Genomic DNA, 16,832 nt, shown 5'->3' on the forward strand with positions numbered 1-16,832 from the left:
TTTATTTGACAGAGAGAGATCACAGGTAGGCAGAGGCAGACAGAGAGAGAGAGAGGGAGAAGCAGGCTCCCTGCTGAGAGCCCGATGCGGGGCTCGATCCCAGGACCCTGAGATCATGACCTGAGCCGAAGGCAGAGGCTTAACCCACTGAGCCACCCAGGCGCCCCGGTCGTGTTGGGGATTTTGAGCTGGAGTCCTGTGAGGAAGAGCAGCTCTCTGCCACCCCCCCCCCCCACATTTGCCTAAATCCAGGACATCAGTCTCTTCTGTAAAGGCGTCCCCCGCTCGCAGACCAGCAAGAGGAGGGCAGAGCTCGGCTCCGGCCACCCTAGGCGGGCACACCGGTCCCGCATACTCATAACCGCATTAGTTCCTCAGTGTCCGCCGTCTCTGTTTGCCGCCCGTGAAAGCCTCCGAACTCTGCTCGTCTGGGCTGTCACCTGGCTGCCGTTGTTCCTCCTTTGTCCAGATGAGTGTGAGCGCGGGTTGCAAAGCCCTGGAGCTGCTCCTGGGAGCCTCTCCTGCGAGGGTGGGTGGTCCACCGGCTAAGAGACTGCACTGTTCCTGCGTGATACTCTGTCTTCCGTGGGTGAACCTTCAGGGCCTCCGCCTGGAACCCAAGGGGGAGAGGAGAAGCTTTCTGGCCTCCTCTACACCCTCAGCGAGCCCCTCCTCCATATCCAGGGTGTTCCCCCGCGGTGATGTGGCAGTAGGAGCCCACAAGACCAAGTCTGTCCTGCAGGGACCACAACCTGGGCCAGGCTCGCACTGTGCTCACAGCACCAGGCCCCTGCTCAGTCTGCGGACGGCCCCCCGAGCGTCGTGGCTCGGGCAGCTTTCAGCCTCCACTGCTGGGCTGTGGTTTCTCCGTGCCTCCTCCCATCAGGCCCTTCCCAGGCTCCTGTGGGTCACAAGGCCAACAGGACAAGGAGGAGGAGAGCTCACGAACACGAAGGCCGCTCTCAGTGATCCGGGAGGGGAAAACACAGGGCACACGCCGGACTGAGTCCTGGCTGCTACAGCACATGGCTCAGTGGCAGATGGTCGACCTCAAGTGGAATCCATGGGAACATCTCATGTCTCCCCTTTTGTTCTGTCACTGAAACATGCCTCCCTGAACCCCTTTTCAATGTTGCTTAGCAATTTTATGAATAAATGTAGAATTTTTTTATAATTGAAAATGCTATGTACATAGATAAAATCCATCTTAAAAAAAAGAGGATGCATACTAAGAACATGAGTGAGTATCTGAAGGAGCTTTTTAAAAAAATTTAACTTTTTTTTTCACTGTTCCAAGATTCATTATTTATGCACCACACCCAGTGCTCCATGCAATACGTGCCCGAAGGAGCTGTTTTAGAAAAGTAAACAGTTTTCCAACTTGGCAACTCGGCACTGCATTCTCATAAGAAATTCCTTTTAGCCACACTCACAACCCAAGGCTGCTGAGAGCTCTGCAGACTAGAAAACCAGAAGCCATCTTCTCCTGTCTTCATAAGTTTCTCTGCAGAGTCTGGGTCCACAGCTGGACCCAGCGTCAGCCCAAGTCCAAGGCACATGTCTTTGGTCCTTGGGAAGAGCAGCAGTACTCTTCATCTTGGCCGCACACCTTCTGACAGACAAGGCCTCTGTCATCTCCAGACCCAAGGCTCTAGCTACAACTTACTTCCTAAATTTCACTTTGTCCCTGTACTCAGACATCCTAGAGCTATAGTTGGCTGTAAGTGAACTAAACACAGCAAACAGTAGTTAAGCCTGCAGATAATTTTCCTTGTGCCTATTAGCATATGCAGGACTCTCCTGGACTCTTTTGACATTTAAAAAATCTAATATGAATTTCATTAGTTCTTTTGCCCTTCTCTCAGAGATTTCCAATTTTTACAAAAGAACAGATCTCATGTTTCAAATTGTAAGTCAACCACAATACCTGCCATGTTGGGTAGCTTGCTCTGTTGGGGTTTGTGTGCTTGTTTGTTTGGTATGTCTGTTGTATAGTTGATCAGTTAAGTGGCTGACTGGTTGGTTGTGTGGCTGTCTATGTGTTTGGTTGATTATTTGTGTGATTGGTTGGTTGGTTTCCGGATGTTTGTGCTATTGGTTGGTTGGTTGGTTGTGTGGTTGTTCGGCTGTGTTGTTGGTTGGTTGACTGGTGTGTGGTTGGCTGGTTGTGCCATTGTTGGTTGGTTGGTGTGTGGTTGTTTGTGTGTTTGGTTGGTTATTTGAGTGATTGGTTAGTTGGTTAGTTTGTAGTTGTTTGGTTGTATAGTTGGTTGGTTGGTTGGTGCATGGCTGGTTGGTTGGTTGGTTGGCTGGTTAGTGTGTGGTTGTTTGGTTAGTTGTGTGCTTGGTTAGTGTGTAGCTGTTTGTTTGGTTGTATAGTTGTTTGGTTATGTGTTTGAATGGTTGGTTGGTTGGTTAGTGTGTGGTTGTCTATGTGTTTGGTTATCTGTGTGATTGGTAGGTTTGTGGATGTTTGTGTAGTTGTTTGGTGGGCTGTGTGTTTGTTTGGCTGTGTGGCTGGTTGGCTATGTGGTTGGTTGGTTGGTGTGTGGTTGGTTAGCTGATTGGTTAGTGTGTGGTTGTTTGGTTGGTTAATTGTGTGGTTGGTTGGTTAGGTGTGGTTGTGTGGTTGGTTGTCTGTTCCCTTATGTCTTGGACCCCAGCTGCTGAATTAATTTTGCTGCTCATTTCATCCCTCGTGATCACTCTTGATCCACACACAGACTTTTCTCCTGCTCACTCTCGTTCACCATCACTTATCCACCTCTCTCCTTGATTCCCCACATCACTCCAATCTGTCTGTCATGGTCATTCTACAGCTTGTCCTTTTATCTTAATATTCTTGCCAAATTGGTACTGTTGTTTCATGTGTGCACATTTTTAACTTATGTGAACATCTCACCATGTTTCTTACCTTTTTCTCTGTTCAATGCTCTGTGTTTAGTGCTCTGTCTGTGATGCCAGTGTCCACCTAACGCATTATTCTAACAGCCACACCAACACCTGGCATGACGCAGCTTTCTAAACCCTCTGGTTGCTTTTTTTTTTTTTTTTTTCCTCCCAAGGACCTTAGAAAGCTCTGTCCAGCTCAGCTCTGGAATTTTAAACCAGCAAAATGTGTCCCTTGCACAGTTGGCTTCCTGAGCTTTGGAATGGAGGGTCTCCTTCAGATTCAACTGTGCACCCCATTCTGGAGTCCCTGGTGCCGGTTCCTGCCTCCCACTCTGGTCCATGGTATGCCATATACCCCCATCCTCTCCGCACGACCTACGTGGGATCCTAGGCCTTCATTTATTCATCTGTCTTCCTCTGTGCCAAACACTAGGCTCTAGGACCAAGGACCGGATACAAGCCACATCAGACAGCACCTCTCCCAGGGTACGCCGCAATCTGCAGGCAAACACAATGGTCAATGTCACAGAGAAACACAAGGTTAGATGTGGTGGGTGGCATGGAGGAGTGGTTCCTGGGCTTCAGAGTATGAACCGCAGGGGTGCGATGAAGAAACGGTTGAGCAGCAATCCCAACACAGAGCAGGGAGCACTCTTGATGCCCTCGGTGTCAGCTGGGAGCCCTGCTCTTGGCGGCACTGGACCCCGTCCTCGGAGCCTCTGCTCTGTGTTCTCGAGAGACTTGAGCTCCGTCTTGTGCTAGGGTATGGAAGGCATGGTCACTGGCTGCACTGAGCTGGGGAGTGAAGGTCTAGGGATCAGAAAGCTTCTTAGTGGACTGCCAAGGACTCCTCCTTACCTCTGCCCTGAGCTCCACCTTTCCTCTTGAGAACCTGGTCTAGTCAAATCTTGAGCTTCTGGCTGGCTTAGCGTGGCCTGTGTCTTAGTCCGCTCAGACACTGTGGACCGAGTGGTTACACAGAGTAGACAGCTCTAGAGGCTGGGAGTCTGAGATCAAGGTGCTGGCATTCGGTTCTTGGTGAAGGTCTCTTCCGGGCTTCTAGACGTGCCTTCCCGCCGTGTGCTCACGTGCTGCAGAGGGAGCAAGCGCTGGTCTTCCTCTTCTCACAGTAAACCTCATAACGCCCCACCTCCTGACACCGTCCCACTGACGGTTAGGACTTCATTGTGTGAATTGTGGCGGGGGGGCACTCAGTTCACAACGTGGGGTGTCCTTCTGAATAAACTGTGTTGAGTGATTGGTGGTGTGGTTGGTCGGCTGCTCCTTTTTGTCTTGGGCCCCAGCTGCTGAATTAATCATGCTGCTCACTTTATCCCATGATCGTTCTTGATCTGCGTGTGGCCTTTTCTTTGGCTCATGCCCTTCCAAAGGTGTAGTGCCTTTGCTTCCTCTCCCTTCTCATCATTGTGCGTTGTGAGCTTGTGTCTTTAAAGAAACCCCCCTCCAGGGCGGGTCACTCAGCTTGAGGGCCTTGGTTAATTGTGCTGGTGGCTCCCAAGCAGCAGGTTCAGGAGAGATGTGGAGGTGGGAAAAGGCCTCCTGCGTGGACAGCATCACACAAGGGCTGCTGGCCCTGTGCGCTGGGTGGTGGGAGCTACCGCGGTCCGTGCCAAGGGGCCTGGCCTCCCAGGAAGCCCACTGACCCCGAGCGCAAGGCTGCGCCCCACATTCCCAGAGCACAGGGGAAGGCGCCCCCGGGCCAGGGCGGTCCCCGCCGTACCCCAGCTTGCCGCACCTGTCCCCCACGGGCCAGCTCGGGCTGGTCTGCACGCACTCCCGCACCTCACGTCCGCACACCTCATCAACTTCAGTGGAATAACGACAATTCAGGCCCCGTTTTATTTGTGAATAGAGCCTGCGGGAAATCCCTGCTTGTCTTTTCTCAGTTGGCCGAGTGTGTTTTAACCAAATAACAAGGCCATGAAAATTTCCTCTTCTGCCACCAGAGCTGATGTGGGTTATTTATTCCATAAAGTGACCATCAGGATGGCTGACTGAGGACCTGGGAATAGGCTGTTTCTGGACCTTTCCTTCCCAAGCCTCAGTGGGCTGGCCGCCTCGGGTGTGGCCAGGAGACCCCGGGTTCTGGCCTGTGGGCCTCCTCCACACTTGGTCCGCATGGCTCCGCCCCCCACATGGCACTGACTGTCCCCATGCACACAGCTTGCTGGAACATGGGCTTCTTTTCAACGGCAGCGCACACCCCTCCTCGCTGTCCTCAGGCACCCGGATCCCGAAGCAGCTCAGATGAGTGTGCGTTTCCGCCCCACGATGTGCACATGACCCAACGAAGGGGCCTCTGTCTTCAGGGCCACGCACGCCCCCTGCCCACATCTGGTCTCCCTCTCCCAGGGCGACACTGCTGCTGGGGACCAGCTTCCTGCCAGGCCAGCAGTCCCTGGTACAGAAGCAAGGACTGCTGTCCCCTGCAGACATGACCAACTGCGCTCCTGACAGACGCGAAGAAACTGCCTTTTGTTCACTGAGAAATGGAGCTGGCTCTGCGCGGGCTTGTCTCAGGCTCGCTGGGACATCTGAAGGTCAAGTGGCACCTGGGAAATGGCCACGTGCAAATGTCCTGTGCGTGGTAAGACGGTGGCTACCCCGTCCCTCCTGGAAAGGCCCCGGGACTAGACCATCGTGGTGAAAATGTGTGCGCCCCCCACTGTTGATGGAGCTCACATGAAGGTGTGGCACGTCCCTGGGATCTGCTCCCTGGAACAGCCTCGGACGGGCGGCTGCTGTCAGTTACTGTCCACGCTTGAGCTGGAATGTTCCAGTCCGTTAGGACAAGATTTTTTACTTTCAGACACATATGTTTCCGGCAAGGGTCGTAGTGATTAAATTTGAGGGGGAGAGAGTCTTGCGGTAATTTCTGGCAAAGGTGTGTCAGCTCTCGTGAGTCCCCTGCATGGCCTTGTTGGTGCAGATGGAAAACAGCCACGGGACCGGAAACGCTCCCCACTTCCTCCTGCTCGGCCACAGCCAGGCCCGGCCCTCCTCCAGGATTCCCAGACAACCTCCTCCGACCTGGCTTTTAGGGAGCGGCTCAGACACTGCGTCTCTCCCCAGATCTCCCTGGAAGGTGATTTCTCTCTCCCCGGATGCCGACAGCGTGTTCCCCACACTTTGTACCCACACCTAAATCTCGTAATCTACCTCCTACCTGAACGGGCCGCACTGAGCACACCCCAGCCCCTGCCTCCAGCTTCTCTTGTAAAATGGAAGGGGCTTCGTGACCCAGAGGGAGCGTCCGCGGTCACACGCCCGCCTCTGCATGGTGTGTTTGCTTTCTAGGAATGTGTTTCTTGAAGCATCCACTGAAGGGAGAAAAATGAAGAGAGTCTAACATTTGAAGTCCATCTTGATGTTATTTTCTGGAAACCCATATTTAAGTAGCAAAAAGGAAGATAAGATCAAGATGTGAGAAATGGGGGCTCACTTGGGGGACTTTAACAATCTGGGCTGAAGAACTGCGGACGGCTGCCTGGCTTTCCCAAAATAAAAGCCATAATCTGGGAGGGGCGTACTCAGTGTCCGTTCGCTGGGACTAGGTTAGTCCCACCGCCACTCTGCACCAGGTCCCACAACCGGGGCACTCCCTTGAGTTAATCGTAGAATATTTACAACAATCCCAGACTCACGCATGTGTACATGGGACATCTACATATGCTGACTCACGCGTGTGTACATACTAGGCGTCTGCGTGTGCTGACTCGTGTGCGTACACAGGGCACCTGTGTGTGTTGACTCATGCATGTGTACACGGGACACCTGTGTGTGCTGACTCGTGTGTGTGTGTGTATACGGGACACCTGCGTGTATACATACGAGGCACGTGTGCATGCTGGCTCATTGGCTCATGTGTGTATACACGGGGCATCCGCGCGTGCCGGCTCATGCGCGTGTACATGGGGCACCTGCGTGTGCTGTGACTCGTGTGTGTGTGTGTGTGTGTGTGTGTGTGTGTATACGGGACACCTGCGTGTATACATACGAGACACGTGTGCATGCTGGCTCATTGGCTCATGTGTGTATACACGGGGCATCCGCGCGTGCCGGCTCATGCGCGTGTACATGGGGCACCTGCGTGTGCTGTGACTCGTGTGTGTGTGTGTGTGTGTATACGGGACACCTGCATGTATACATACGAGGCACGTGTGCATGCTGGCTCATTGGCTCATGTGTGTATACACGGGGCATCCGTGCGTGCCGGCTCATGCGCGTGTACATGGGGCACCTGCGTGTGCTGTGACTTGTGTGTGTGTGTGTGTGTGTGTGTATACGGGACACCTGCATGTATACATACGAGGCACGTGTGCATGCTGGCTCATTGGCTCATGTGTGTATACACGGGGCATCCGCGCGTGCTGGCTCATGCGCGTGTACCTGGGGCACCTGCGTGTGCTGTGACTCGTGTGTGTGTGTGTGTGTGTGTGTGTGTATACGGGACACCTGCATGTATACATACGAGGCACGTGTGCATGCTGGCTCATTGGCTCATGTGTGTATACACGGGGCATCCGCGCGTGCTGGCTCATGCGCGTGTACCTGGGGCACCTGCGTGTGCTGTGACTTGTGTGTGTGTGTGTGTGTGTGTGTGTGTGTATACGGGACACCTGCATGTATACATACGAGGCACGTGTGCATGCTGGCTCATTGGCTCATGTGTGTATACACGGGGCATCCGCGCGTGCTGGCTCATGCGCATGTACCTGGGGCACCTGCGTGTGCTGTGACTCGTGTGCACATGCACCAGGCATCCCATGTATGGCCGACACTGCCATGGCCAGGTGCCCTATGAGCAGTGTGAGCCCAAAAAAGGCTTGTCTACATTTACTGCCGTGCCTGGACATTCCCCAATCATCAGTTCTAAGTTAACCAAAAGGGAGAGCATCCCAGGGGGGCCCAATCCATCAGAGGGAGCCCTGGCAAAGACTCAGCTCTTCCTAGAGTGTTCTGCTGGCTTTGAAGGGTCACTGCCAGGTCAGGAGGGACTCAGAGGGTCCACGGCTGGGACATGGGGGTCCTCAAGGAGCTGAGAGATGTCCCACCCAACAGCCAGCAAGAAAACCAGGACCTCAGTCCTGAACTACAGGAGCAGAGCTCCACCAACAGCCTGGGAAGACCCTGAGCTCATGAGCCAGGTGCCGTGCCTGCGCCCTGACCCACAGACACAGGGAGGGACTACGTGGGTGCTGCTTAAAGCCACTGTTTTTTTGGTAATTTGTTGTGCAGAAGGAGAGTACTAACACAGTGGTGAATGGGTTTGGGGGAATATGCAGCCTCTTTGAAGTTGTGTGTGATGTTTGTGCGTGGTGGGGTGGATGTGTACATCTGCTCCTAATTTTGGAGAAGCCCCAAGGCTTTCATCAGAGTCTCTGAAGAATGTGTTCCCAAAGGAGAGGACAAGCTCCCTCGAGAAAACGCTAGGGCTCAAGCACGTGCTGGACACAGAAGAAAAATCCAGATTCGGCCAAGCGGTGCCAGTGAACTCCGGACAGCTTTTCTCTGAAGACACGGCAGCCTGGGGTCGTGGGGGCAGAAAACACTTGTGTGTATGCCGAGGTCTCCTCTCAGGCCTCTGGGCTCTCTGACGGCGGGAAGGTGTGGACGGGCTTTTCTCTGAGGCGCCAGTCTGCATCCCAGCAAGCTAACAGATGCCCCATTTCCCGAGAGCTTCCTTCCCTGTCAAGACTGGCTCACAGAGCACAGGTCACATGGACTCTGTGAATATCCTGCACTTTTATAAACAATAAATTGACCTAATTATTACCCAACTTCAACCCCATGGTGGTAAACAGATTACCATTTTTAGGCGGACAGATTAGAGACAGGATTTATTTGCCTTTGTTCTGTAGAAGAGGGATTTTTTTTCTCCTTTGAATAAGAATATAAACTCACGGGCCTGATTGCCCCTCCTCCCCGCTCCTGAGTATGTTCGTTTGGGTGTGGCCTGGGAAACAAAGAAGGTAAAACCGGACCTGGGGAGGGGCGAGGAAGGGAGTTGACAGTAAGAGGAAAGAGACCAAATAAAGGGCCCTGTCTGTCTGCCAACTGGAGGTTTTCCTCTCCATCAACTGTGTATTAACTTGCCATGCACAGAAAAAATGTACATGGATCACAATTAAGAGACACAAATTAGAAAGTGAGAATTAACAGGAATATTAATGAGTTTGTCAATATTTTCATTCTGGCAGACATGGCTTATTAATTCACAGGCACTGAGGGGAGGTTCACAGCCTGGCAGAGTGAAAAGACAGGTTTCCCGAGGTCAGTCAGGGAGACCCTGAAGGCAAGTAACAGCTAACATCTCGCCTGTGGAGTGGTCCCTTGTCCCTGCAGGACGGGGCAGGACTCCTGGGTCTCAGACGTCACCCACATTCTATGTTGACTTACTATTCAGGGAGAGGGAGAGGCAGCGGATGGGTAGGACACTTGTGCAGGTGACATTTCTGCTTGGGGCAGAGCGGGGAGGAGCCAGACTTCAGGAAGAGTGACCCGTGATGCTGCCCTCCTCTCCCACCTTAAGATGTGTCCTCCCCAAAATGCCTCCTTTAGGACATGCCCCCACTCTGGCCATGGGCAATCATTTTCTTGGTCATAGCCCTGGGGTGTGTGGGCCTATGCTCGTGTCCAGGTCTAGCTAGTGGCTCCATTTACTGACTTTTATGAAGCTCAGGTTGCTTCACAGCACCTAGTTGCAAACTGATGGATCTCCAGAACAGGTAACAAATACTGGCTGTCCCAATCTGTCTCCAGAAGGTTCTAGTTAGTGGAACAGGCATCTCTTAAGGACATGGAGGGGTGATGAGGGGAGAGGATCTCTGGAGAATGGGGCATCCAAATTGGAAGATAAGAAACAGAATGATCTCCTTCAGAGCTGATATGATCATGTTATAGAGAAAACTCTAGGGAGAACACACAGACACCACTATTAATCAGCGAAATTGCAGGATACAAAACCAATATATAAAAATAAGTTGCATTTCTATTCTAGTGATGAACAATCTGAAAAGGCAATTAAGAAAACAATTTCATTTACAACTGCATCAGAGAGAATAAGATACTTAGGACTAAGCTTAATGGTGGACAGAAAGACTAGTATACTGACTACTACAAAACATTGTTAAAGGGAATTTAGAAAGAGACGTAAATACACAGAAAGGCATCCCATGTTCATGGAGTGGAAGACTTAATAATAGTGTTGAGATGATCACACCACCCAAAGTGATCTCCAGGTTCAATGCAATCCCTATGAAAATACCAAACATATTTTTTCCAGAGATAGAAAACTCTAGCCTAAAATTCCAATGGAATCTCAAGGGGCCTCACATAGCCAAAACAAACTGAAAAAGAACAAAACTAGAGGATTTACACTTCCTGGTCTCATACCTTTCACAAAGCTAGAGTAATGAAAACTGTGGTCCTGGCATAAGGATAGACATACAAACCAATGGAATAGAACAGAGAACGCTGAAATAAACCCTCCCATACACAGTCAAATGATTTTCAACAAGGGTGCCAAGATCAGGAAAGGCCAGGTTTTTCAACATACAATCCTAGGAAAATTGAATATCCACACACAAAAGAATAAAATTGGATTTTAGCTTATACCATATATAAAAATTAACTCAAAATGGATCAAAGACCTAAATATAAGAGTTATGAAGAACTATGAAACTCTTGGGAGAAACCTTATGATACTGATCTGGCAATTATTTCCTAGATATGAAGCATCAGGAAACACAGGAAAGGAAAACATAACTAAGTTGGACTCCACCAAAATGTAAACAATTGGAACAGTAGTAAGAGAGAGAAAAGGCAGGCAGGCCACAGAATAGGAGAAAACACTGTCAGACCATTTCTTTGATAAGGGATTAGTATTCAGAATATATAAAAAATTCTTATAATCCAATGACAGAAACCAGATAATCCAGCTCACTAATGGACGATGACTTCAACAGGTGTTTCCCTGAAAAAGAGAATGGTCCACACGCAGGCGAAAAGATGCTGAGAAGCATCTGCGCCTGGGAGATGCGGACTGCAAGCACAGGAGACATCACTTTGCTGCCTTCGGGACGGCTCCCGCCAAGGAAACAGGAGATAAGAGTGTCAGTGTGGATGTGGGGGCCATGGCACCTCCGTGCAGGGCTGGTGGGATGCAGGATGGTGTGGCCACCGTGGACAGCAGACCAGCATTTCCTCGAGAAGTTGCATGCAGAGTTACCATCAGACCCAGCAACCCTACCCCTTGAGAGGTGGGAACACACGTGTCCACGCAGCATTCTGTGCACGGTGTCCACTAATCACAACAGCCAGATGTCCGGCAAACAATATGTGGCATACGCATATTGCGGAATGTTGTTTAGCCTGAACACGATACTGCGGATTACTTGTGGACACTGAGTTGTACACTGATGAGTTTCATGTTATGCATATTTTACCACAATGAACAAATACATTTTCATGGATAAAGCTAATGACCTCCTAAACTGTGCGCCAGCTGACAGGTGTTTCTAGAACCCAGTAATCCTACAAACAGGTGACTATCACCAGGACAAAAGGAAAGGTCAGACTGGGAAAATGATGTTCTTGATGTTCTCAAAGCAGAGTAGAGGCAACAAGGAAGAAAATAATAAATTCGGCCAGAATCATATGACTTAAACCACAACATTTAATGTCCATAAAGTGTTCTTAAAACACAGAGTTTCAGGGCACCTGGGTGGCTCAGTGGGTTAAGCCGCTGCCTTCGGCTCAGGTCATGATCTCAGGGTCCTGGGATCGAGTCCCGCATCAGGCTCTCTGCTCGACAGGGAGCCTGCTTCTCTCTCTCTCTCTCTGCCTGCCTGCCTCTCTGTCTACTTGTGATTTCTCTCTGTCAAATAAATAATAAATAAAATCTTTAAAAAAAACACAAAAAACAAACAAAAAACCCACAGAGTTTCAAATACAAGTTTATATGACTATAAAAATAAACAACTTCAAACTATACAGTCTATTACATTTAACAGAACATCCATTTTCAAATTTTACAAGAATCAAAGAAACAGGATCACTGTGTAGTAATCTAAGTCACAGCAATTTCCGATAATTGAGAAAGGTCCATTTTATCCCAGTTTCTCGAAGTCTCGGATTGCGTGTTGCTCATTGTGTACAACACACAAACAAACAATGCGCTGGGATGTTTTCATAGTTCCCGGGCTCCGGGTTACAACAGAAGCGGGGGGGAGTTCTGTCTTCTTTGTAGGAATGTCTCTGCTGGCCTCATGTTTGCCTTTGATAATTTTCTTGCTAAATGTCTGCTCTTCCAGACGCACTGATTTATTCCCGGTGTTTCTCGGGAAGGATGTGTGAGATCCAGTAATTAAAGAAAGCCGAGAGCACTCTGGCCTGGTCTGGGAAGCAAGCACACAACGTAAAACAGAAAATAAAGTAGCACAGGAAAACCCCAGACAAAGACGGCCCGTGTCGGTCTTACAGAAACTAGCTGTTGGCTCCGAGCAGAGCCTGCAGAAACCCCAATAAAGCTCGGCTCTGGCGCCGAAGTGATACCGGCCGCGGCACGTGAGCCCTCGGCACACGGAGAAATCCTGGGGGTCGGTGTTTCCGTCGGGTAAGAGCCAGCCGTCTGCAGGCTGTGTCAGAAACCCACCACAGAATAGCGTCGCCACCGGCGCTCAGGGGAAGCCACAGGCACACGGAGACCCAGTGGAGGCGGTGGCGTGCACGCAGGGGAGGGGAGCCCTCAGGGGTTGGAGACAGAGCCCCTAGAGGCGTGGCCATGCAGGACCAGCGCAATCGCCCCGTTGCTCCCTGCAGCCGGCCTCTGGCTCAACCCGCCCCTCTCCCGCTTCAGGGGCCTGCCCAGCTTTGGGTGCAGGTTCTCTGGCTCAGGTGCCAGGCGTCCTAACCACTCGACACTCCTCACAGGCTGCCACCGACGCACAGCGGCCTCCCAGCCCCCACCGAGCGTGGACTGCCCTCGGGAGCCACCTGCGGCCAGCACCCCTGCAGCCTGGTCCGCTGTAGGCAACTGCGCAGGGAGCTCCGCCCCCACCCGCTGGGAACAGAGGCGCAGGGCAGAGGCCATTCCAAATGTGCCTGCTGCCCCCTGCCAGCAGCCTGGCCCCTGACCTCTCGCTCCCTCACCAGGCGCTGAGGAGGGTCACAGGACAACATGCAGTAGAGGCCCAGGTTCCTGGCGGCCCCGTGGCACCTGTATGCTGGAACCATAAGGGGTCAAGGAGGCAGCCCGCTTTCCTGTGCACCAGCTTTGCCTCAGCTGGCAAACACAGGCAGGACCGTGTGAGGAGACTGACTGGGGTGCAGCCAGGAACCCCCCAGAGTCAGGAAGGGTAACGGCTGAGCGGTGGGGAGGCACCTGTGCCGCCCCCAAATGCTGCTGTTCCCAGACCGCCTGCTGCCCACGCAGGCCACGACATGCCCACATCAGACATGCCGGCCTCCCAAGACGGGCCTCACCGCTCGTAACACACTCCATCTACAAAGTAGCTTTGGGCAGAAAAGCTCAGAACGCATCTCCTACGCACACTAACGGGGACTCTGTTTCTAAGAAAAATGCTTCAACTGCTTGTCAGTTAAGTTCCACTGAGTGGGGAAAGGGAGCGTGTTGGTGATGAAACTTGTCCCGTGACGTGGATGTAAGAAGATGAGAGAAACATCCCTGCTAAATCCCCACGTGTGGCCGAAAACTGCCAGCACACGACAGAGAAAGGCAGAAGAAAGGCCTCCATGGGAGGAACACAGCACAAATTCTGAGAATTTAAAATCATTTATTTTTATCTCATAAATACTTTATATTTGTTTAACTTAATAAAACTAGCTTTCTGCAATTTGAGCTGAAACCTGATGGAAACTCAAGTCTGCTCCACGCAGGAGAACCAGCACTGAGTGCGGACACCAGCTAAGCCTCTCAGGAAGCTCCGGCCGCCCAACTGCGCCGGGCTGTGGCCCCTCAATAGAAGGGCTCCAGGAGCATCAGCCTCCCCTCCGCGGTGCTCACCGCACACTCCCTTCCAGGCTCCCCACGCCTCCTCCTGCAGGGGTCCCCAGACAGCTCTGTGCTCTCCTCCACGTTCTCTGCTCTGTGAAGGTGGCCCCTGGCAACCTTCCCCATTATCAGTCCCACACCGGGTGTCCAGCCAGCATCCCACCTGGCCCCATGTGACCCTGGCTCCCGAGGATCCCTCTCCTGGTACTGCCCGATGCAGCTCTTACCTGCACAGCCTCCCTGAACCTCCACACCTCCAGATGGCTTCTCTCACTGTGAGCTAGGCCCCCAGCCTCCTGCTCCTGACCCTTCACTCTGGTCGAATTCGAGAGCCGGGAGTCTTGCTTGTATCTGGGAGCAGAAGCCCGTAGCCATGGCACGGGCCATGTTGCACTCGGGCCGACACCAGCACCACGTTACCCTCTATCCCGTCTGTCCTGCCCACCACCCGCTCCCACGTGACCTCCAGCACACTCCAGTCCAGTGCGTTTGTCCCCGGCTGCCAGAATATCTCCTCCTGCGGGGCCTCCTTCTCTGCGGGCTCATCTCACATCCACACGGCCGGCGTCTGCTCCCGACCTCGTCTCCCGTCTCCCCCCCGGGACACGAGCCTCCTGTCTAGCGCACACACGGCCGGCGTCTGCTCCCAACCTCGTCTCCCGTCTCCCCCCCGGGACACGAGCCTCCTGTCTAGCGCACACACGGCCGGCGTCTGCTCCCAACCTCGTCTCCCGTCTCCCCCCCGGGACACGAGCCTCCTATCTAGCGCACACACGGCCGGCGTCTCCACCCAACCTCGTCTCCTGTCTCCTCACCAGGACACAAGCATCCCATCTAGCATGCACACAGCCAGTGTCTGCTCCCGATCTTGTCTCCCGTCTCCCCACCGGGACACGAGCCTCCTGTCTAGTGCGCACAAGGCTGGTGCTAGCTCCCGATTTTGTCTCCCATCTCCCGTCTCCCCACCGGGACATGAGCCTCCTGTCTAGCGCGCATACAACTGGCGTCTGCTCCCGACCTTGTCTCCCGTCTCCCCGCCAGGACACAAGCACCCAAGGGCAGGGCTTTGTTTGCCCCGTTCTCCAAGAATCCAGCAGCTGAGAACAGAACACGGAACAGGAAGACGTTGATGAAGTTCAACAAACACGCTAATTCAGGACATTGGGGGGCAGCTTCTCCAGGACCCCTGCTCGGTGAGCGGCAACCCCAGCTAGAGAATGAAATGTTGATAGTCCCTGTCACTCCCCTGCTTGTCATCCCTGCGCCACACTGGGATGGCCTTACCATCCTCTCACCTGATCTGATACTACGTTAATCTTGACCTTCCAGCTGCACCATGAGGTTTCTGAGTAGAAATGGTTAGCATGGCCGTTCTGACATTCTTGGAGAAGTCGGCAGAACAGCTCCATTCACTCAGCCACATGCCTGGTGTGGGTCAGGTGTGGGGCTCTGCATGGCAGTCCTCCAGACAAAGCCCTGGCTTTCTGATCCTGGCTGTCTGCACACTCCTGTAGCCTCATATCCCCCCACCACCCATTTCAAGCTACTGACATGAAGTCAGCCCCATGGCATTGGGAGGACTTGAGCACGGCTGGCCCAGCACCTGGAGGTTTGTGTGGAATGGGTACCCTATAAAGGCCGATGCACAAGAGAGAAGTCATCTTGTAATTCATCTGTCTCCAAGGTATTCAGCAGCAGAAAGTTAACCTCTTAGCAGTACAGCAGAGAAAGAAGGGAAGGGGGAACATTTAAACGGGTGACGTCTGGCCCTAATGGTTCGCAGCTCGCCGTCTGGAAGATCAGACGGCACAGGTCCTTCTGCGCCCATCCCATGAGTCGTGCTTACGGCACGCACATTCCCGTGTCCCGACAAGCTGCGCGAATGCCCCGCTGCTCCGCCCTGGGCTGTTCTGCTGCCAAGCGGGGTCTTGGAGGCAAACCCTAGGGGCCGTGTACGTACCGGGCGGCATGGTGCAGCACGCCGGGAACCTCTCCAGGGCGCGCTGCAGGCTCGCGGTGTCTCGCAAGAGCAACAGTGTTTTCATGTGATCCACCAGAAGCACGTCGGAGGGGGACACGCTGTGGTCCTCGAGACGCTGGAGCAGCTCCTGACAAGCCTCCAAGGACACGGCTGAGTCCCCATCCGTGCAGGCACCTGAGCAAAGCCAGGGTCACAGAAACACATGTTCACGTTTACTCTCGTCGGGCGAACGTAAGCCCCCAACCAGACACGTCTGCTCGGAAAAAGCCGTTTGCACCCAAGCTGCTGGGAGAGACCATCCGAGCAGAACGCGAACTGTGAGCAGCGAACAGGCGCTGCTGAAGCCGGAGGAGGCCTGCCTGTCTGCGCCTTCCTGTCCTGCAACACCTTTCAGACATGCTGCTGGGAGTCCCGGGCGGCAACAGGGCCCCGGACACGGCCCAGCTCTGCGGACTGGCCTCGGGCGCCCCTGCCCCCACTCCCGCTGCACGGCAAGTGCTCTGGGTATGTTTTCTGCATTAATCCCACCTGGAGTTCCTACAGCATTCTGAGTCTATGACTTGATGGCCTTTCCCAACTTGGGAGAACTCCCAGCTATCTCTGCACACGCCCCCAGCGCCCCGTCCTGGACTCACACGCACACGTGTCAGACCTGTTCCCGACCCCCGCGGCGCCTGTGAGCCCCAGTCTGCCTGTTTCTTGGCCACCGATCTCTCTCGTGCTGAACCGACCTCCTGCTCACACTCAGCATGGAGATCTTAGTCTCAGTGACCATACTTCTCAGAATTTCCATTTGACTGTCTTAATAGATTGAGGCTATCTGGTGAAATTCTCCAATTTTTTCACCTTTTCTATTTTTTTTTTTATTAATCACAGCTCTTTCAACGCCTGTCTGATAACATCAACGTCTCCACTGCATGTTCT

At 52.9% G+C, this 16,832-nt stretch overlaps 1 protein-coding gene across 8 annotated transcripts in view; it reads right to left on the bottom strand.

The window, feature by feature from the left end:
• Nucleotides 1-402: 402 nt before the first annotated feature.
• ERICH1 (glutamate rich 1) overlaps nt 403-16,832 on the bottom strand; it is a 66,255-nt gene continuing 49,825 nt past the window's right edge. For 2 of the 8 annotated variants that reach the window (XM_047713301.1, XM_047713310.1), the window contains exons 5-6: nt 15,888-16,082; nt 12,318-15,352 (exon numbers count right to left, since the gene is read on the bottom strand). In XM_047713301.1, the coding sequence (XP_047569257.1) occupies nt 15,234-15,352; nt 15,888-16,082 (314 nt within the window). In that variant the 3' untranslated portion in view covers nt 12,318-15,233. The other 6 variants (XR_007124378.1, XM_047713323.1, XM_047713327.1 and 3 more) reach the window with 6 other exon arrangements.

This window comes from Lutra lutra, chromosome 2 (genome assembly GCF_902655055.1).
Source record: "Lutra lutra chromosome 2, mLutLut1.2, whole genome shotgun sequence".
In the NCBI taxonomy this organism is placed as follows: domain Eukaryota; kingdom Metazoa; phylum Chordata; class Mammalia; order Carnivora; family Mustelidae; genus Lutra; species Lutra lutra.